The sequence below is a fragment of the Indicator indicator genome, chromosome Z, assembly GCF_027791375.1.
Source record: "Indicator indicator isolate 239-I01 chromosome Z, UM_Iind_1.1, whole genome shotgun sequence".
Classification (NCBI taxonomy): domain Eukaryota; kingdom Metazoa; phylum Chordata; class Aves; order Piciformes; family Indicatoridae; genus Indicator; species Indicator indicator.
Genome location: NC_072053.1, coordinates 26,657,830 through 26,681,187, shown reverse-complemented (window position 1 = coordinate 26,681,187; position 23,358 = coordinate 26,657,830). Strand labels below are relative to the sequence as shown.

Here is a 23,358-nt window from a genome sequence, read left to right as displayed (position 1 = left end):
GCACCAAAAAGCCAAAAGCACATTACTCAACTGTTTTTTGGAGATTGTTTTAAAACCAGAGTAAAAAAAAAAATAAATGGGACTGAAAGCTCGCGCACAAAATGTGTACAGGCATTCTGAGTTTCTCTAATATAGCTGTACAGAAGAAAGGTAAAGTAATATCAGGTGTTTCTTTCAGGGGAGAGGGGAGAGATGGGAAGGAAAATCGTTCCTAATAAATAGCATTCTTGGTAATGTCTTTATTTTAATTTCTTTAGACTATGTCTGAATGTATCCAGTTCTCATTTGCTGTTTGTAGAATTGGCATTTACACGGTAAGACAATGTTCTAACTAAATAATTTTTGTTGGTGTTAATGCCTTTTGAGAGAAAAAAGCTACTTAGTTTTGGAGGATCAGGATTAAGTAATGCAGTTAGCAAAAGGGATTTCTCGTATTAGTTTATGTAAACAGACCACAGCATGGTTTTATCCTGTCAAATATTTACTAGTACTAGGACAGAAAATGTATTCTCCACTTTTAATTAAAAAGGTAAAGAAAAATTCAGCCAACCCTCAGGTATAAGAAAATGCAGAATTTGTGTGTTTCAGTTGTGGAGAATTCTGGCCTTATTTAAGTGCTGGAAAGTTCATATAATTTTGCTTTTAAATATCCATGATGTTTAAGTAAAGCCATACAATAAAACATGTTAGCTAAATATGCATATTGCTGCAAGCTTTGTCTGGAGTGCCTTAGTATTTTCCAAATGCTGTTAACTTTAACTTTCCAGACCTTAATCAAATTATGTAAAAGAAGAATGAAGTTTATTTCAAACATACATCCCAAATACCCTAAGTTGTTTGTTTGGTGTTTTTTTTTTTATTTTTTTTTTTTTAAATCTGCTCCCACATGTTCCAGTTAATGCCGAGAACAGTTAGGTGAATGGGATGTTTTGTAGAAGTTCATTCTATAAGCCCTGCTTAAAATATTTACAGCTCAACTCATGCTTCAAGTCCTAGAGCTTTTGGACCAGGAATGCTGCACCTACTGTTAATACTTTGTAGGAGGAAGCCTGGCACATAACTGTTTCCATTTTCTTACACTGTACAGTCAAAAGTATAGGTGACTTTTGAACAACCATGGTGACAACTATGTACTACCAGTAAGTCTTACTTGAGTACAGAATCACAAAGCTTATTGTTGGATTTTATTCTTAGAATTTGTTTTGAGGTTGGGTTTAATAATCTGCTTGAGGTTGTGTGTGTGGGTTTTGTGTTTCCCTCCCCCCCCCCCCCAAATTTGCCTGTATTCTCTTTTCAACATCTAAAAGGCTGCTTTGTAAATGGTAGAAAATAACAGATTTGGGTAATATGGACAAAATCTTCCTGAAGGAAACTCCTAGTTGCAAAGTCAAAGGTGTATTTTCCTGTGGTATTTAAGTTCCTTAGGAAAACTTCCTCTCCAAATTCCTATATGATAAGAGTACGCTTATCTTGAAGGATCAGAGAGGGCTATAGCATAAGGTTTTAATAGCTGCAAGGTGCTCAAACCATCAGCCAGCTCTTTAGAACTGTGTAGAAGCTGTTCAGAATAATTTGAGGGACATACATAAATGTGTGTGTATTGCACAACTGGTTACAAGCAGGTATAACATACAGCAAAATACACCATCTAACAAAGTGTGGTGTGTATACTGCAGTGCACTGCTAAGTTACAGTAGCTGCATTTACAGGTGTAGCTGGACAACTGATACCTCATTGTGATCTTATCGGCAGCACAATATTTGAGTTAATCAAATGTTTTAAACTACAAAATATAAAGGACTAGTTTAATTTATAAAAATGCAGAGAGGAACTGATTTCATTGACTACTGATAGTTAAGGGAGGAAAGTGATAAGGATGATGAGTAGGCTTTAAGAGCATGCAGAGATGCCCTGCTGTGGACACAGTGTAGAGGCAGTGCGTGCATCTCATGTAAGTGTGCTTGAAGGTAAAAACAGTTCCTTTAGGAAAATGCTGGGTGCCAGCAGTACTTGCCTGTATAGAAATGTCTGCTGTTGGGAAGGTGAGTTTCAGGTAGTCTGATGTGAGAGGGGGTTTGGACAGCTTTGGTACCGGAGTGAAGGGAGGATGCCTGCTAATGGGAGAGCTGTGCAGAAATGCAATGTCGTAATTCCTTCCCCTGTGCTCTTCTCATACTCAGTCATGTAACTCAGTCACTGGACTTGTGGCTCAGGTGCAAACAGTCTGGTAGCTGGGAAGTACAGTACTCTCTACTGATGTCAAGAAGCAAAACAGAGAACTCTGTATTTTCCATTTAATTAATTCCTTATATCTTGTTTCTATATGCTTTCTACTGCCTGGTGTTGTGCAGATCTAATAGATTTGTTGTTAATGCATTGATTTTTGTCCAAAAGCTAAGCAGTCTTTTGAATGCTAGTCCTTACCAGCACCATGTGTTCAGCTTGTTCTGTATTTTTGGACACTTCTGGTTCTGCATGTCCTTTTTGTATGGTGCTGCAAATATCTTGTGAAGGTTTTTAGTCCTTTGGACTACAGACGTGTCAATTGTTAACTGTTTATCAAGCTGCTTATCAGTAACCCTCTTGAGCACCAATTACTTCGGCTGTACTATTCCATTAAGTAGGCTTCCTGTTTTTCAGACCTATGCAGATTGAGATGGAGGAAGAGTACATGTAGTTATCCATAGTTATAGAAGCCTGTGCCATCTTCAGCTACCATGGCAGAGGATAAAGCTTTGTTGTCTTGAGCTAGGAAAGGCATAGGTCTTTGTAGGAGTGCAGAAAGAAATGTAATACCCATTTTGGGACATTAGGGATAGGGTGTATATACTGGAAGTGTAGAGTAGGAAAGCAGAGGTGGTTAATACAAAAACTCTCTGTGTATATTTGTGTTGCGACCCGACCTATGAAGGCAGAGTTTGTGGCAGGTTCTTTTAATGATACCTGAGGGGCAAGGCAAACCAACACAAAAATGGCTGGAATAACTGTAGGTTTATTAATTACGTGTTTGTGCAAATTGCTTTGATTATACAGTTATTTGTAAGGCATGCCAGAGAGAGAGAGGGAGAGAGAGAAAGGGATAAGGAGAGGGAAGTGAAGTAAGACCAGAGGCAAGAGTAGAGAAGTACTACCGCTTTGAATTCCAGAGGCATTCTTCATGGTTGATGTTGTCTTGGTGATGGGTTCACACCTGACTTAATGGTGCTGACTTTTATCCATAAGTTTCTCTTCATTCCCTGCCCTGGGGAGGGGTCAGTTGATAGAGGTGTTCCCATGGTGAGGTGGATCACGTGTTCCTCATGTGACGGTGCAGGTGCATTAGGCCCCCATTTAGTGGAGTCACTCTTGGTGTACCTGCATGGGGTGTTGTGGTGGTTGCAATATGATGGGTACTCCTAATATTCCAGATGACTACTGCTTCACCTTTCTTTCACAGGCTCAGTTGTATTGTAAGGTGGTAATGACCATCGTGAGGTTACACAGGTGCAGCCATCCAAGATGTGTCTGAACCACAATGTTCTGTTCCAGGAGCGGACCATAGGACTTGAATGGCTGCTTGAATACACAGAAAAGGGAGCAGTGAAGTAACCTGAGAAAAATGTCTATGGCAATGCAGCTTCCACAGTTTGTAAGGAGTTGAGGCTGAAAGATACATATCCTAAAATGAGAATGTTGTATTAAACTTAAGTGAGAACACTTGGGATTAAAAAAAAGCAATCAACCAACCAAAATAAAAATCCATTTTCCCAATGTTTTACACAGCTAGTACCTTCTTGCAGAAGTACCAGTCTTTCCAGATGTGTGTTTCTGCTTCTTCCTACCATACTAATGTCTGAGTCAGATCTGTCAGTTGCAAGTGTGGGAACAGGCAGATAAATTACTTTCTGAATCTGCATGACTGTGGAGGTATGAGAGCATGTAGCAAATCTTACCATCATATTATCATTTACTTCCTTGCTGTTCCAGATTTTTTTTCTTAATTAGGTAAAAATCCTAAAATAATGGTGGAGACTTCAACCTACATGAACTTCAAGGGGAAAACAATACAAAATTTATTGTCTAGTAAGACAGATTCTATGATGGGACATTTGCCACCTTTATAGATATTTAGTACTACACGTCAAAAGCACGGTTTGTATGCCTATGTATCTTCACTAGAAGATTGGTGTTCTGTGCTAGGCTTTGAGGCTTTTTTGTGTCAACTGCAATGGCAAACTTTTTTTTTCAACAGGTACTGAAACAACAAGGTATTCTTTTCTATCCCTGCTTCCTAAATTTGACTCCAGTAATAAACATAGAAAATGCAAGGACAGAAGGCTATGCAAGTGGTGAGAAGCATGCAGAAAACCTAAGGTGACTTAGTGGAAGCATGGTACTTTGCTTGTATGCACTAGAAGAAAAAATTCTGGAAAATAACATTTTTTCCTTTTCAGGAAATTAGTAAGCAACAGTTTTCTTTGATTGTAGAATGTGGCATCAATAGAGAAGCTGCTAGAAAACACTCACTCAAAAACAAAACAAAGTATAACCAAAAAAAAAACTCTTTAGAGCTTTCTGCTTCACAGATGCTGGGTATGGCAAGTGATGCACTCCAGCAGCATTGCATCAGTGTTGGCATCTTCATGAAAATGATGAGTAATGGATAGTTCAGTATTAGTAACCTCTTGGCTAGAATTTGTACAATGACATGTGGAAATAAATGATGCATTTACACAGCTGTGCTTACTATCATTTATATATGGTAAATACTGCAAATGATGCAAATGTGCTTTTAGTTCCTTGGTTTACTTTGGATTAACTTATGTTTGTCTTTGTTTATAATGAGAAATTCATGCATTGAAATGGTTTGACTGGAAGCAGCTGGTGTGCTAAGGAATTTGTCTGATTGTAGAACAAAACAGAAATAACATTCGTGAAGTTGTGGAGGGGAACCTTTTAAGAAAAGGGATACCAACTGAGGTGGTAACTGAAAGCAGTCATGGAATAGGAGGTAATCATGAGAGCGTGTTTGGAAAGGTTCAAAAGCTAGCCTGTGACTTACAGTATGGAAAGCTTCCTGTGAGACTCTTCCCCTCCCCAAAGTAGTTTTCCATTGGAAAATGCGAAGTTAAAGTAATAACAGGGCTCATATAGTATATCCTGTCTACTCCTCCCTTTCCCATGTCATGTCCTTGACGTTAGCAGCAAAACAAAAGCACAAAAGGGCAGCAGGAAAAAATCCTTTTATGTGCTACCCTTTGGGAAATGTGGACAATTTCATCCACAGTCATTGTTGATACTGTGGATAAAGAAAAGTATAAATGTTTTCAACTTCCAATCTTAAATAAAAGATGCTTGTAATCACCAGAATCTTGTCAGTGACTTGAGTTTGTGACTACATCCGTTTTGTTGTTGCAAATCTATAACTGGGTAGCTTGAACCGTTCTAGTTGTAGTGTGCATTGCTACTAAGTGAAACAGGAGAAAGGCAGAATGTTCTGATGCATGTGTTCCTCTATGTCTGTGAGTGCTAGATGTAACATGCAGGTTTTTTGCTGCGAGAATTTCTCTTCTATTATTTTCAAATAAAGAATTTTGGACTCTCATCTCAAAATGGAAAACTAAAGACAGGTCAAGTGGAAAGTTGTCAAGGCCAGGTCAGGAGTTGGGATGAGAATGTCATTCTTTACCCAGAGCTCATTGGTTAAAGTGAACTGTACTTGAATTACTGAGCAACCTCTCTTTGTGGTCAGAGCTCATGTTCTCTGCTGTAATTGCTCAGCAGGTTGGTTCAACCAGTGCTGCTATGACAGCATTACTACCCTGAGCTATTAATTGATAAACACTATACTTGCAACCCTTTGACAATCTCTGACAACTAGTAATTGATTTCACTGGAAAAGGTGTAGTTTGCCAAATGAGTCTGTTAATTTTTGTCAGAATGAAATGCCTGTTTGTCAAACTCGCAGGCTACTTTGTCTTTTCATCCTTAGGTAGGAAGATTATGAACTTGGACTGTGTTCCTTCTGACTAGTTTTAGTTTCTGTTGTCCATGGCTGCCTCCTGCTCTAGGAAACAGCAGCATTCTTCCAATGACCACTAACTTTAGGAAGGACTAGGAAGAAAGCCCAAAACCTCATTACAAAAGTTTTAAATATTTTCTGTTCAGTCAAGTTGTTGTTCAGTTTGTGTTCATCAAAGCTGTGTGGTTAGTTATCCTGTACATAAACACTGTTCAGAATCTTCCCTTTGGAAGTCAGGATTCCTGATCCTCAGTGTTGCTGCCTTTCCAGAAAACAGTTGTGTAACTTACTGGCAAAATGTCATGTTTTGCTTTCAGTGGCTGGTCTGCATGAAAGATAAACTACTCCTGTAGGCTCAAGTGATGCAGGGAGGTGATTGTGTGAGCATGGAATTTTCCTGATGGCCTCTGCTAAGCATCTTTTTTTCATAAGGTTTGCAAAGTACCCTCTTTAATTGTAAAAACAAAATTTAATTCCTTTAAATGAGTAATGGATTTAAAATGTAAATTGGAAGTGCATTGCAAAGTCAAAATTCTGACAGCTTCCAATGGAAAAATATCACATGCTAGAAATCTGAGCTGCCCTGTGACTGGACTCAAAGATAGCAGTGGGGGATGCTGAATTACTGAGTGGCAAGCGTACAAATCCAGCAGTTGCCTGTATGGTTTGAATTACTGAGAGAGTTTGCTTTCACATTCTGTAGTCCAGAGGTTGGATCTGTGCATAGCCATGAGGTTTGAAAAAAAGCAAAGTTAATTTGCAAGGATTCCTGGAGCCTGGCTGTGCAGTTGTGATTTGTGGTGAAAGATTGTCCTGTGATAATGCCAGCAGTTGCATGCACTGCTTGTGTGTGAAATCTCATCTTCTACTTGGGTTGCATGAATAGGAATCTAACAGGTGATGTGCAAATAGTAGTATCACTAATAAGTACCATTCACAGTACTTTTATACAACTGGCTTTGTGGTATTTATTGGTCTGTTGTTACTCACATTCTTCCTAAAAGTAGTCTTCCTTTACAGTAATGATTTGTAGATTGCTTCTGGTTGGCCTCTTTGCTTTTAGCAGCAGTTGGACAATACTCTGTTAGAAATTTTTTTTTTAAGGAAAATTACGTTTTTCACAAGATGCTACAGAAGTGGGATTGGTCAGTTCATTGGGTTTTAGACTCGTTTTGGTAATATGAGCTCAAAAGCTCGTCTGTTTTCCTTGGACAGATAAAAGAATGCTTTTTCCTAATGAAAATGCTTGCACAGTATCCTGTGTTATTGTCAAGGATTTACACAGTACAAAATTGCACTGAATTTTTAACAGGTTTGTATTGCTGTGTATTATGTTGTTGAGTAGAAAATGACAGTTTAATAGATATTGTAACTTTGAACAGTGGTTCCACTGATATGAATGTGTATAACTATGTATACTTATGTGTCGAAAAATAGCTTTGAGTATGTAAGTGTTTTAGTATCTCCAATGCTGTTCTGGGCAAGAGAGTTCTAGAAATTATTTAAGTTATGAGAAGTCATTGCAGGAGTGCTTTGTGCCTGGAAAGCAGAGGCTACTTAACAGCTATCACAGTGTGTTGTAACCAAGACTTAAAAATTCTGTTACTGGTATTGTTGCATTAATCTCTGTGAATGTATCCAAATCTTTTGGACCTCCCTTTGCAGCAGTATTTGTTCCAAGGCTTTCCAAACTTGCAACTTAAATTTCTTAGCTGTATTTAATACAAGCACTAGACCCACTTTTTTTCCACTCAACCCATTTGATGTTCTTTAAGAGCACACAAACAAAAATTATTTGTTGTGCAGTTATTTTATTAAATACTGTCTCTCAGCCCAAAATGTGTCTACTGTTTTTGCTCATCTTCTTGTCTTTTAGACAAGCAGTACTCCTGTATGCTTTCAGTGTGTTTCACCTTGATTAAGAGAAGACACCTAGTGAGATGCATGGGCATTCCTCAATTCAAGTTGTATGAAGTTTATCTGTATGTCATATTTGACATAAATAAACATGACAGAATCATAGAATGGTAGGTGTTGGAAGTAACCTCTGGAGACACCTAGTCCAACCCCTGCTGCCAAAGCAGGATTACCTAGGGCAGGCCACAGAGGAACATGTCCAGTGGGTTTTGAAAGTCTTCAGAGATTGAGACTCCACAGCCTTTCCAGGTAGCCTGTTTCAGTGCTCTGTCACCCTCACAGTAAAGAAGTTTTTCCTCATCTTGAGGTGAACTTCCTGTGTTGCAGTTTGTACTTCTTTCCCCTTGTCCTATCACAGGGCACCACTGAAAAGAGACTGGTCTCTTCTGGGCACCCAGATATTTGTAAACATGAGTAAGTTCCCCTCTCAGTTGTCTCTTCTCCAGGATAAACAGCCCCAAGTCTCTTAACCTTTCTTCATAAAACATGCTCCAGGCCCTTAATCATCCTCATAGCCCTCTCTTGGACTCTTTCTAGTATTTTCCTGTCTCTCTTGAACTGGGGAGGCCAGAACTAGACACAGTAGTCCAGACATGGTCTCAGCAGGGCAGAACCTGCTGGACATTCTACTTAATGCATCCCAGGAGACCACTGGCCATGTTGGACACAAGGGCACATTGCTGTCCCATGGAAAACTTACTGTGCACCAGGACTCCCGAGTTTCTTGTCCATGAAGTTGCTTTCCAGTAGGTCATTCCCTAATTTGTACTGGTGCATGGGGGTTATTCCTCCCAAGGACTCATTTATCCTTGCTGAACTTCATTAGGTTCCCCTTTGTCCAGCTCTCCAGTCTGTCCAGATCTTGCTTAATGACCTACTGGTGTAAAATCTGTGAGAGTGCACAGAGGTGATTTTGTTTGTAAGAGTTCTAGCTGTCACATGGTTGAAGCTAAATAGTCTTAATCTGTGACCATTTTCTGGCAATGTGTTGGTTACCTGGTTTGGGAAATGTTGAACTCCCTCTTCACTCTCTCAAAATTCCTGAGAATGTCAGCCAGGTGATGTTTTTTTGTGGGTGGGTGTTTTTTTTTTTTTTTTTTTTTTTTTTTTTTTGCTCAGGCAGTTATGGAATTCTCTCTGTATAATCTGCTAATGTTTGTCTTCTCTTTCATCATACATTTTGGTTATCTGTTGTGTTATCCATTTTTTGCATGTCCCATTTATTGCTCCCTTATGCATCATGTTTGTTTTTTTCATCTCATTGAAGTTGTTCTACTTCATCCTGGCCTTCTCTGTTAGACCAGACTTCTTGCCACTAACATAATGCTTTTCATTCTGCACAACTCTCGTCCCTTGTACCTCAGATGTGTTTCTTAGAATTTCATTAATTTCCCTCATTTTAACGCAGTGTTTTAACTTCTCCAGTTGTTTCAAGATGAGTGGTAGTAATGGAAGTGTGTGTGCAGAGATAAAACGTTTTGAGGTAAATGACGTGCTAAGATGTTTCCCTCAATTTCCATGAATAGTGGCTTTTATAACTACTGTTGACACTGCAATGTAGTCAGAAAACATACACTTCAACTTATGGAGGATGATTATTTGTTCCCTGATTCTAAAACTGTGTGCATTTCCAAAACATTTGAGATTTTGTTTCTTAGCCAGGCCTATGGTGTGTTAGTGTTCTCTTGAAGTATCTCCTTACTTCATTTTCTTGTCATCTTGAATTACACTGAAGACATTCCAGTGCATTTCTCTGGATTATATGCTTTTAAGTAATAAACCCTCTGTATAGGGTCATACCCAGAGGCCTAAAGCAGGTTGATACTCAGTTCAATTCCTATTGTACTCTTCGCTGTGACAAGCAGAGTATAGGCAGATAGAAAACGTATCAAACACAGTGGGTGTGTAAATGGTGCTGGTTCCGTGCCACATGCACTTGTCTACATATGGAAAACAAGGTGGGATTTGTTGTGAAGTTGAATCTTTGTAGACAGAAGATCCTGGAATGATGAAGGGAAAGTGAAACAACTCTGTAGAAAAGGCTTTCGATTATTAACATAAGGTTTGTGTTTCACATGCTTTTTCTGTGCTTTTTATGATGTGCCCTTTTTTACCTGTTTGAATTTAACTTGCTATGGAAGAGAATGGATCTACTGAGAGGCAGATAGGGTCATGTTGTGAAGTGTCATAGGGAAGAAATTCTTGATTTCAAGGATTCTAAAATGCTTTTCACTGTAACATCTCACTTGACTTTCAATAAGGAGATAACTCTGAAAGCAATCAAGTGTAGAAATGCACACCTTGATGTAAGAGATTAAAAAGCATAGGCTATAGTATCATGAGAAGCCCAAATACCAGACCTCAGCCTTGCAGTCAAGAGTAACATGAGTGTCATAAAAAGGAATTCTAAATCCAAATGCCCCATAAGTAAGGTCAGCATGTAAAAAAATGGTTGTTATGGAAGTAGCTATGCTGAACCAGTGGAAATGAGAGACTCTAGGACTATCAGATAATGAGAAAGGAGACCATAGTAAAAGAAACTGAGATTTTAGGCATGTGTTTTGCTGAGTTTGTAAAGAAATGTGAATTAATCTTATAGAAGTCCTCACCCTCTAATAATAATCTTGTGAATGATAAATCAGCTTCATATGGGGTATATGAAGAATGCTTGTAGTAAGTATGAAATCTGCATGTATTTGGAAATGTCTGCAAAACTCTTCTCCGTGGTGGTTTTGTTTTTCTGTTTGTTTGTACTCCTGAATCTAGCAGCTAGTGGCCCAACTTTGAAACTTCTAGATGACAGACAAATTAACTTTTAAAAAATTTTAAATTTTGTTTTTAGCAGGATAAACAGAGATATAAAATGCAAGCAATTTGCTTGCAAAACTGCACAGCAAGCTTTAGACAAGATCTTGTCGTTCTGAGTCACAGTGCCTTCTGTGACCGATGTTTGGGTGTTTGAATTCTGGCATAGCCTTCTGTTCTTTTTACTACTGAAATTAGAAAAAATATATTGTGATTGCAAATTTGTGAATTCTAGCATGGGGTTGAGGAAACACAGTTTTGTATGAGTTAGCTTTTCCCTTTCAAAAATCTGTAGTATAGTAGGCCCTTTCCTGAGGAAGGAAGATGTTACTAATTTGCGCTATTGAATAATGTGGCAAACATTGCCATTTTGTTTTGTGCTGTCAACTACTTGTTCCCCTTTCTGATTTCTTTCAAGGTTTCTTTAAGTGGCATAGGTGTGCCAGGTAAGCTGATATTTTTTTTCTCTGGTTCTAATGAAGTTTTTTTTTTTTTTCTTTCTGTAGATGCTAATTGTGGTTTTGTGTGACTAGGGTTCAGGATTTTGTACTTTTTCTCCCCTATTTCCTTCATCACTAGAATACTTTTCTTCTAAAAACTTGTGCTATATCTCACTGTGTATGTTGCCTGCCTGCTGTAACTGCTTGCATGGAAGCTTTTCTGCCCTTCGTATGGAAAAAATATTCAGTGGAGAGTTGAAAAGAGAGAGTGCATAGCAAATGTGATGACAAAGCTTTTAAAAATTATTTATAAAAGTCATATAAATTTTTGCTATTATGTACTCAGTATGTTGAACCATTGCAGGTCTTCATGTTGCTGAATAGGCACTGGGCACTATTGTCTTCCTTAATTCTTAAATAACTTCGGTTACTTTCTGCTGGTTACGTCTGTGCTGAAAACAGGTTCCTTATTTGAAGAGCAGGCTTTTATTCTTGGTGGAGCTTTGCAAGAGCTATTAGGGATACCAAAGAAGGTTTTTTCTGTGAAGATCTTTTAAATGGCTATTTTGGGTGTGTCAGAGTTGAAATGGCTCCCTTTTAAAGAAGGACTTAATTGAGAAAAGTGCTTTATAGAAAGATGACTTAATGGACTAATGTGTTGCTGATGAAAGATTTCATGACAGACATTGGTAAAATCTAAGAAGCCTCAGAAACAGAGTCTATCTTGATTCTGTTTTCCATGTTGACAAATACAGCTACAAGGAGTGAGAGTCATAATCCAGTAAATTCTTGATTCAGAAGCAAGATGAGCTATGGCCAAACCAGCTCTGACCCGGCTGGTTCTCTAAAAAGCACCAGCAGATTCTATAATCTTCTCTGGCAATCTCTTCCTGAGCTCGACTAGCCATATTCTTCTACATGTCAATTTTCTAAGATCTATCCTAAATCTCCCATTAATCTTTCTTACTACAGTTTAAGCTCTTACACATAGCAATTGGGGAGAAAAGTCTGTTCCTCTGTTGTTTGAAAATTGGTCATCACAAACTTTCAGCTTTGGGTAAGGGTCATTCTGTAAAGATTGCCAAATACACAACCAGAGTGAAAAATTATTTGTGTGGCAAGTTACAATTTAGAGGTCTCCTTTGTTGCTTTCCCTATTTACTTCAATAAAAAAAGGGCCAGAAATAGCTTATTTTTATTCTGAACAAGAAAATTTGCTTGATGAGGATCATTTACTAAGTAGGCACTTTTCTGTCAAGGATACTTGGAAAAACTCTTAAAAGATAAACTTCAACAATATTAGGACTTCACTTTACTGAACAGTAGAAACAAAGTATATATACACCTAGATGTTCCTGGAAGAGTGAGTGAAGCCATAAAAGATGTTTATTCCTTTTTTTCACTTTAAGACAGTTGGTACACGTGACTCAGCACATCTTCTACAGCAAGGAAAATGATTTTTACAGTGACAGCATTCTCTGCCTGGAAGAACAGTACACTTTGAATTTAAAAAAAAATTATAAATTCTTCCATTGTTGGATGGTATTTGGCAAACAGGGAACTTCAATCACTCTGAAATTAGGCTTTAGGGCTTAATTTTGTGTATTACTCACAGACTAACTTCAGTGCAGATGATTGCTATGGTATTTTACAGAGAGAACTATTCTGTTTCTAATTTAACAAAGGAAGTTGCTATTAAAAATATGAAAATCTGTTTTTAGTGTTGAATCAATACATCTGATTTTTGTGAAATATGATGCTGATTTTCTACATCTAAAAACTGGTAAATCTGAACAAATGGTAAGTTTAGTTCACATTCTGCTTGCATGCCTAACAGAACTATTTCCTGTTTTGTTAAGATTTTAGGAAGAGGCAAGACTTGGTAGGGCTAGGGCATTTTGTAGGAGTATGGTTTGTTGCCTAGAGGATGAAGTTAATTCACTCCTTATGCATAAGCATTAATATTGTTATAGTAATGAAACTGTAAATCTAAACGATTGTTCAGATCTTTCTTGCTTCATATAAACCTGATTTAATGGTCTTTTGCCTTGCTGCATTTGAAGGAGTAAACAAAGTACAGATTTCAAACCAATTAAGGTGTCTACTTTTCTGCTGTTATTTGCAAGTTCCTGCTTAGATTACTCTGCAGTCTAGAAAGTATCTCTTCTGTCATGTTTTTTGCTTTGGAGTTTATTCAAAAGGCACATGCTTAAGTAATTTCTTACAGCTTTTGGAAATCTACTTTCCAGCTGAAAAAAGAATTGTTAATATTAAACTAGGTACATACTTAATAATAAATTATGTATCTTCTCTGTTTTGTTTGTGGAATAAATGAAATACAGTGTCTATTTTAATAAGTTTTCAGATGCCTTCAGTAACCATAGAATGTACACCAAGCAACAGCTATCACCATCAGAATGCCAAAATGTACTGTGAAAAGAGGAATATTTCCAACAGACAGAATTTTCTTGAAGAAAAAGTAGCTTTCTATTGTGAAGGTTGAGTTGAGTTAGGCTGCCCTCAGTATTCCAACTAATGCTTGGCTTCAGCTTTCTGTGTTGTTTTCTAACAAAGTTGAGGGGTTCCAGACAAAAACAGTGGTTAGATAAACCAGTGCATTAAATAAACCAGTGAATCAAATTGGTATTTTAATGTGTGTAACAAATAGCTAGGGGATACTTACAAGTTTGCTATCTTTTTGTTGATCCTGTTGGAAACTATGAAGTTGATGTCATCTACATGTTCTGACTGTGACAGGAAAAGTCCAGCTACATGTGATGGCTGAATGCAAATAGTGTGTTTTTTCCAGTGAAAGATAGTGCATTAATTTTAGAGGTCATGCTTCAGATGTTACTTGACCTTCAGACAGTTATTGATATCTTTCATAGTCTTACAGTAACATTAGACTACAAAATCGTTACCAGTTTTCTAGGTTTTCTCTTCATGCATATTTTAATGATATGGCTCTATCTACCAACTGCATTTGAAGTTTAAAATTCTTACAGAAGTTTTGTGATTTTTCTTGAGGATAATTTCTTGATTTCCCTCACCAATTATGGATAGCCATTGTGACCTGAAGGGGCTAATAACAGTAGTCATCAAGGAATGGGACTTCTGCTGCTGTTACTATCAAAATGGTAAATCTGAGCTGTGTCAGATTCAGCTGGATCAGTATGTTTCAAAGACAAGAGACTGTCAGCTGGTTTTAGAATCCCTGGACTTTGAAATGCCTGTATACAGTCTCTGGGCAGCAATTCTGCACTGTTTTATGTGGTGGAATTAATGTTTGAGTGCTGCATGTTAGAGAAAAGTTGTTTACAGCAGATCCCAGACAACAAGGTCTGGAATGAAGTTCAAGAGCAATGAGAAACAGCAGCAAGTTATTTAGGGAGAAGAGAAAAAAATACTTATTTTTCCTCCCACATGGTGGAAAAGTGGAATGAATACTCAAAACAGGCTAAAGTCAAGCCCCTCAAAATGAAAGCCACATGAATGAGAACTAATTTCCAAATGATAAATTTCTATGGGTATTTTTTTTTGGGCAACACTTGTCAATAATTTTGTTTTGGGCTAGATCTTCTACTGTGAAATTAACACAGAGATAGGCTGTATTTTGATGTATGTATTGTTATATATAATTATAATATTTAATTTTGAATGGCATGTGTATTGAAAATAAAGCTCACATATACAAGAGGCAGCTGCTTTTGTGTGGTGTCATGTGAGATGATGATCTAGTAACTTGAACAGATGACTGTATGAAATTTTGTTTTGGAAGTACCTCTGCAAATGTGAAAGAAAATGTTGTATGATGCTGATTTCTAAATTTTTTTTTTGTAGGCTTTTTGTTTTTTCCCCCAAAAGGCCTGAAAGTAGCATGTGTACTTCAGGAAGGAATGATGTGTCTCGCACTGTTGAGAACTGAACAGTTGTAATTCAGTATTTTTAAGGGCTGGTTGGGCTTGATGTGCTTTTTTGGAACTAGTACTTACCACTCCCCTCACACCCCTCCTGCTACCAAAGTGTAGAGAAAAAAAAATGAACAAAACCCCCCAAAACCAAAACAAAGAAAACCCCAGCTTGTTTTGAGCTTCTCTTACAGAAACATAGTATGTGAATTGTATTAGAGATCATATGGTAAAATGCAGGATTATTGTGTATGGCCTACTTGATCAGATAATCAAACTAATAAATGAAATTAAAAACAATTATGTATGGGGTCATAGAGGTCCTGTGCTAGTTTGTATGTGATGACTGTCGAACTGTAGTGCCTTCTGTGCTGTACAAAGGCTTCAAACTCATTTTGGCTCCTTATTCAAGGTTCTCTGAATGTGGTATGAAATAGCAGTGTTCAGCTTTAAAAGTTTTAATTCCTCAAGTGTCAGAAAATGGGATTAAATCAGCTGGTTAATTTATTACAATGCTGGATGTTTCCTTCTGTGCTCTCATGGGTGAGAGGGCTCCAATTAAGCTTTTCATCTGCTGTTTTTTCACTGGACTCTATTTTGTCTTCGATAGGAATTTAACTGCACTTGCTGTCAGAAATGTGTGTGTGTGCGTTAAGGGGAAGGGTGTATTTTCAGTGAAGATTGGTTTGAATATTTAAGTGTTCATCAGGCTCTGAAAGATCTGATACCTAGTTGTCACAGACCATGCATGTGCATTCTGGAAATCCTTGTAAGGTAGTGTGAAAGAGCTTGCTGTCCTTGCATAGGCATCTTGAAGATGAGCACCTGAATGTAAACCTTCTTGAGGCAGCCTGCCATTTCAAGTAGGTGTTCAAACTGCAAGCAAATCTCAATTATTTCAGCATGGTGCTGCAGTAAAAAAGCCAGAAGAGAGTTCTTGTGCATTCTCTGTGCCCAGTCCTACCAGGACATTGCAGAAAAGTCATAGAAAACCTTTGTGGAGAGCCTTCTCCGACAAAACTTGGTTTTGGCTTAGCCAAAAATACTGTAATGAAGCTATATAGAACTATAAACAATAACATGACTGTGTTTTTGTAGTTCAGTATCCCCCTTATCTCTTTGTTTAAAGCTTAAAACCAACTGCTTCATGAGGAAACGGTAAGGATGGCTTTATTTTTGTTGGGGAAATCCAGGTTGAAGGTTCTGAGTTGCCACAGAGTGTGAATTGGAGGATATAAGTACCGGGGTCCTCCCTCTTTTAGCAGAAGCCTTTTTAAAGCTTTACACAAAGGGATCTACAAAACATGAACTAAACTTTTTTTTCCTAAATGGCTAAACAGGATGTAGATATAAATAATAATTCAATACAAACTTATTTCAGTGCAGCTTTCTCACACACAACTTCTTGTATGTTGAGAAATGTAGTTTCCTTTTAGAAAATGTTCTTTCACTAGTTTCCGGAGAGCGCTTAAGATTAATTCATACCATTTGAAAAATAAAATTAAAACCTATTTAAAACATAGGTTTTCTTTTTTTAACAATGCATTTTAATTTCTTTGTTAACAGTAGCGTGTGTGTTGGTTTTGATTTTGGCTGGTGGTTTGGTTTGTTGTGTTTTTTGTTTGTTTGATCTGTGGTTTTTGAGCTGCAATGTTCTTAATCCAAAATTATTAAGATATTTCTTAACTCTTTACAAAAAGACTGGTTGAGCAAGAAGGTGATCACATACTGGAGCAGAGTCTTCTCACACACGGCAGCTTAAAACAACTGTATAGATTCTGTCTTTTTAGAGGATCTCTGCTCTGCAGGTGAACACGTCTACTGAACATTGTTCCCACAAAATCATGTGCCCATTTCTTTTAACAAATATAACTTCATAAAGTTATTTAGTTTTTGTTTTGTTTAAATGGGCCTCTAGCTTTTCTGTTTTCTGTCTCATATAGTCACCCTCTCTTGCTGACATCGACATTCTACATGGCAACTGGGAAATCGTTTTTGAAGCTACTGTAGACAGATTTAAGATCTGGCAGAGTGTGAAATCACTTTTAATTCTCGCTCCATGCTTGACTTTGTCTGATCTTAATCTTGGAGAACCTGTCCTACCTTGAAGGCAAATCATGGTTGATGTAAAGATAAAGGGAATGATAAAACTCAAGATTGGTTATAACAGGGCATTGGGAAATATCTTTGTATAAAAGCTGGAAAGAAATGCTTATAAATCTTGTTGACACTGTTTTTTTTTTTTTTTAGTAGAATACTTTGTATCAAATTGTTTATCACTTTGAGCAAGTTTTGTGTATTTTTTTTATATGCTTCTATAAGGTTTGTATTCTCTTATTCTCTACAGTTAACTCCCTTTTCTCAGAAATGTTTTTCTAGCCATTTGCTTTTCTTGGTTAAAATTGAGATAATTGTCACAACAATACTAGGCTTGGTTAACCATATAGGTTTACTTATTTCCTGACAAATTCCTTGTCCCATGGAGCATTTTATCTCAGTAGAATAGGTTTCTCCAACTAGTCAGGACTATTTTATGATGCCTGTTTCTTTCATATGAGTATCTGAATTGCTGAGAGGAGTGAGGATCGCCTTTTGTGTCAGTGCTGGTAAGGGTTTTGTACTTTGCCTTCTGCATTTGCTTTGCTTAGTGTTAATTTATGTATTAAATTTTGAATGGTCATAGCTCAGTTTCTGCTTCACTAAGTCATTTCCTTGATGATAGATTTCATCCTTCTAATTCTTAAACTGTGTCAAAATGGAAGGCCTCTTGTGAGATTCAAGCTAAGCTGATAAAAATCATTATGTATTACGGCCCCTCTGTGTGTTTGTGTGTGTGTATATATATATATATATATATATATATATATACAGGATTTTGGAGGAGGATTCTGAAACCCAATAGGTGTATGCATGCAATGTACACTCCTTTTTCCTTTTCCTTTTCTGTACTGGTTTCTTTTACTTACTACAAATGCAATGCTTACTTGCTACAAGTGCAGAGGGTTTGCAAGATGTTAGCAGCCATTTCTGTGAGAGTTACTTCTGTCTAAACCTTGAATTATAAGGCTTGTAAGCTATTGACTGTTATCTGTGGCTCTTTAGTTATTATCTGGGTTATTTTCTACCACATTTCCTGACTCAAAGGCATTTCTCAAAAGATTTGTTTTGGTGTTGGCAAGCTAAAAACATTGACAGTTTCTCCTTTATTTCCTGGAGAAATAGTGGGTTTGTGACTTTGTAGTTCTCATAGTGGTAATATTTAATCTACTGCAGGGGGCTATGATGTGACTTGCAGCTCATGACAGGTGCAGGGGATGAGAGAACAGGACAAATCGAATGTTTGAGATAGTTCATCTCAGATCTGTATGTGGATATCTGCTCTTGAGGAAGGTGGAAACTAGTGACTCAGTGATCTTATCTAGCCCCGTGTTCCCACTGAAAGTGGGAACCATCAGTGTAACATTTAATCTTAAGTTTACTTACAGTATTCTCTGTCTTATATTTAATTTGTGCTGAATACATCTTATGTCTCGCAAGTTTCTGTGAGCCCTTATTCACAGCTTTTCAAGTGTGCAGTTGTTCCCTTTTCTTCAATCTTCAAGTAAAAACTTGCCCTAAATGAAGGGTAGTGGTTATTAGAAGCTGGTAACATATATCGTTATAGAAATTTTCCATGAAATCTGATCATGATTGTAGGGAGTCTGCTTCACTGGTACAGATCTAAGATCAAGACGATGCGTTTTTTAAGGTCAGATTGTCTGGAGTGTGTTTCTTCTTTCATTTCCAGTACATTCAGAGGTAGGTTGCCCAGTGGGCAGGGCAGCATATTTTACCTACTTGTGGCCTAAACCTGGAGCTTGAATATTGATAATACTCTTAGACTCCCAAGTCTCAATTTGTGGTATGTCATAGAGTCTCCTGATGGCTAAATTAATTTAGTGTAATTGAACTCTCAGGGTCTGTTTTGTAGTAGTTGAATAAAGATGATGACATACAGATTAACTCATTGCATACTCTGATGATAATGTCCATTTTTAGCTATGACGTAATTACACTTTGTTTGGAAAATTAGTACCAGAAAAAGTGACAATACTTGTTGTAAGCAAATTATTCAGCTGAACATGATCTGTTTTTCTGCCTGAGCTCCAGTCATTATTTTGGTTAATGCTTGTGCATTGCTAATTTGACTGTTTCATACCACATATTGTTAAATTGCTGCCTGCTTCAGTTGTCTTGTTGCTCACTGTGTGTGTTGCATGACTGGTCACAAAAACCATGTCCTACAGAGCTATTAATGAAGATTGTATGCTTCTATACCTTGACACACTATGGTTGCAAAGCAGTCTTTGGTTATTAGAGCTTAGAAGAGATTGCCACTCACAGTGTATGTGTGGTTTCATGTAAAATAACTGAAAAAAATCCTCCTTAGTTTAGAAGATCGATTATAAAACGCTTTCCTATGTGAGAAATACTTGTGATTGCTTGCTTTCTTCCAGAAGGGTGCTTTCGGATACTGAGAGACTGTGTGGTCCTTCTCTGCCCTTAGTTTTGGAGTAGGCATTCTGCTATTAAGTATATAGCCAGTTTCTTTTTCCCAAGATCTCCAAGCCTTTTCCAGAAATGGATGGACAATTTAAAAGAAGCAAAAATTACTTGTTCTCTTGAAAGTTATACTGGTGTTTCTCAAAATATTTGCACTTTCAGTAGGTCTTTTGTATATGTCTATCTTCAAATACATCTCTCCATTCTCCATCATTGTCTAGTGAGAGCTTACATTACCAATGGTTCGTTACTTTAACTGATAGTAGCAGTTTGTTTCTTCCAGGTCAGAGTAAGAAACAGCTGCAGTTTTTCTTTTCAGGAAAAATAGTTCAATCCCATGTGCTGAAATAGCTGAGTTGTTGCTAGCAGAGGGTAGATAGTTGGTCCCTGGATAGTGTTAAGCACTTCAGTAGCTATGGCGGACTGTGTGTTTTAAATATTCCTTGGTATTGTTGAAACTGTTGATTATGGGCCAAAAAATTAGTATCAACATGTTATTTTGTCTTTCATGATATGGTAAATGAGTAGGTGCACAGAAGATGAACAGGCTGTGGCATAAATTATGATACCAATATAGTATTTGAAAGCTGTAATTTGGAACACCAAGTGGGCTTTTGTAGATGACATTAAATAGTCTTACAAAACCGTGGTCTGACATAGTCTTGGTATGTAAACCAGTTCAGTTATTAATCAATTTAGTTGCCTAAACTGTACACAGATTTCCTAGATAGCCGTTCAATTCAGAAAGTTAATGAAATACAAAAATTAGGTATGTTGCAATTAAAGAGAAGAGATTAGCTATGCTCTAAAGGGAAAATCTGTGCTCCCTTGGAAATGAAACGTTTCATGCTGTAGTGAATTTGAAATAAACGACTGGTGCAGCATGAACGAGTGCTGAATGACTAACTACATGTGAAGACCAGAACCATAGGGGGGGTGTGTGTGTGTCTGGGGTGTGTAACTAAAAAAAAATAGTTTGGGGATGTTAGGTTGACATGAAGACTGAGGAGTTGACATAGAAGTGACACTTCAGGACTGTGTTCACTGGGTAAAGCATAAGGGCCCTTTCATTTAGCAAAAAGCAAACATGGCTGCCAAAAACATGATAGTGATGCAGTTAGAGAAATAATTTTTCCTTTATCTTAAGTATGGCAGAGGTCTTTTCCCATCTCTCCTCTAAAAATGCTATGGAAATAGAATACCTATAGCTCTCTTCAAAAAAATAAAATTAAAAAATCTTTCTGAATATCTGATCTCAGAGGGCACTGCAGAATTTGGGTATTTGTTTTTTAGAATACTGATGAAAACCAAATAATTGTTGTAGAGGTGATAAATCAAATGCTCCTGAGTTATGTTTTTTCAAAACCCAACAAGACATGACATTTCATCTTTTTTTAAAAAAATTATTTCCTCTTAATAAATATTGCATACTTTTTCATAGTATGTAGGAGAACATGATGCTACAAGATAGTTCTAGAGTTAAGAATTTAACAGTATTTGAAGGATTAAATATTTATGTATTTAAATCATATTTACACTGAACAGCAAAAGTTTTTAGAGAAGACATTAAACCTCAGCTTTTCCCAATGTAACCTGCAAGCAGTACTTCATAGTCCTGTACATGTATAGTTCATCTCTCCTTTGTACATGTTCTCTTGGAAGCCACTGTCAAGCATAGAAACGTATATGGAAATTAGCGTTTTGCTCTTCCTACTAAACGAGAATTTGTGAACGTCTGTTCCTAAAACCAAAAAACTTCTGTGAAGCTGCAGTCTGTGTATACTTAGTCTTGTTCAGCGTTTTCTACTCTTACAAAGAGTCTGCCCTAGGAAAAAAAAGGGGAATAAAAAAAAACCCAAACAACAAATCCCACACAAAAGAATCTCGCCTTTCCTCTGACAGGTAGATCTATTAGTGAACTATCAGTCATCACTTTCTGCTTATGATCCAATGCAAATTAGCTTTTACAGCAGTATCTTTAACTGTCAGAGATGTGTGTGATGTTCCAGAACTGCTGACAAAACACTTCATTTCAGTTTGCTGATACTGGATTTCTTGTTTGATAATATATATAGCCATGGTCATATGCACCTTTGATCTCCCTAGAATCAAGGGAGAGAGGTATGGCAGCCTAGTTTAGCTGCTGGAATATAGTTTGAGTGCTACTCTATCTGCTTGAGTACAAGGTCAGCTGTTATAGCTTAAAGTGCCATCTTTGATAGCTTATGGAGTTGTCTCTTTCTCAGAGAACCAGGTGAGATTATTCATGTGTTCCATTACATTGATTCTGACATGTGAGTGACCTTCTTCATCAGAAGACCCATATTTCAAACTCTTTCAGACTATTGGAAACTTATCTATGCCCCTTCAGAAACCAGAGTTGTCCACAGGAGACCATAGAACTGTCTGATGGCAAGCCCAAGCTTTCATAGATTGGGAAATGCACAAGCCAAGTTAGTCCTGCCTTATTTGCCTTCTGTGTTCCATGGGTGTTTGAGTGTAGTCTTTAATTATACTGCTTTGTTTTCCCTCTTCCTTTTCCCATAGGACCCATGAGTCATTCATTACACAGGATGGGTGGTGGTAATTTAATTAGCTGCTGTTAACAATTGTGGAGAAAAACAGAATTAGGTGTTGTTGCTTCCATGTACTACTTTTGGAACACTTTTCTGTAGGTAGAATTAGAACATAAAAATGGCCATGTTGGGTCAGTCCAGATGTCTCTTGACCAACAACATGTTTTATAATAACCATAAATGAATGCTATGGAAGCAGTAAGAACAAGAAAAGTGTATATGGTACTGTTACTGGATATTGTATAAGTTTCCAACTCTTTAAAGCACAGGCAATTTTGGAGTTATGGTTCATGTCCTTATTAACATCAGTAGATTTTAATCACTGAATATGTCCAGTATCTTTGTGAAGTCAGACAGAATCCACAACCTCCTTTGGCAATGAGCTGCTTACTACATGATGAATTGCCTCTTGTCCTTTTGAACCTGTCTGCAATGAGTTTAATTCAATGATTCTTAATCCTTGTATTGGAGGAGTTGGTGTATAGTTACTTGGTACTACCACTGTCCAGAACCTATTTCAAGCATTGTAAACTTGACACTCTTCTCCAAATCCTCTTTTCCAGAATGAAAAAAATAGGATTGCTTAGACTGCATCTTGAAAGAAAAGCTGTTCCATTTTTTGACTATCCCATTTTCTTCTTCTTAGGAATCTTTTCCAGTTCTGCTATTCTTTGTTGAGATAAGGGGAATAAAACTTAGGGTTAGGCATATACATGGTTAGATTGAAACATGCCCTGATGATGGTCCTGTCCTTATTTCTAATACTTTATTTATTTTTTAAGAAGAATTAGGGACCAAACTGCGGGACTATCGTAACCCAAAATCTCATTCCTGAGTAATACGATGGTTAGCTTAGACTCCATCAATGTAGTAGGACTGCAGGCTTTTTCTCTCCCCTTCCACATAGATCAATTTATTTGTTGGATGTTATCTGCTATTGCATTCAGTCTCACACTGTCCCTCCATAAATCTTTAGTCTGTACTGTCTTGAATTAATATATGTTGCTTTCTGCATACTTTTGCCATGCAGATCCATCACAGATGCTTGAAATTCTGCAAGTGGCCTCCTTCTGTTTTTTTTTTCCTCTTACCCTCTGTTTCCCACCACTTCACTAGTTACTTTTCTTTAAAAGTCTTTTCCATCATGACCACTTGGTTTTTGTTAGTGT

General features: G+C 37.3%; 1 protein-coding gene across 1 annotated transcript in view; it reads left to right on the top strand.

Annotated features, from left to right (window-relative positions):
- Positions 1–260: 260 nt before the first annotated feature.
- The window catches only part of ARL15 (ADP ribosylation factor like GTPase 15), a 213,594-nt gene continuing 190,496 nt past the window's right edge, over positions 261–23,358 (top strand). Inside the window, exon 1 of the mRNA XM_054398032.1 lies at positions 261–314. Within this exon, the coding sequence (XP_054254007.1) occupies positions 261–314 (54 nt within the window). The remainder of the gene's footprint in view (positions 315–23,358) is intronic.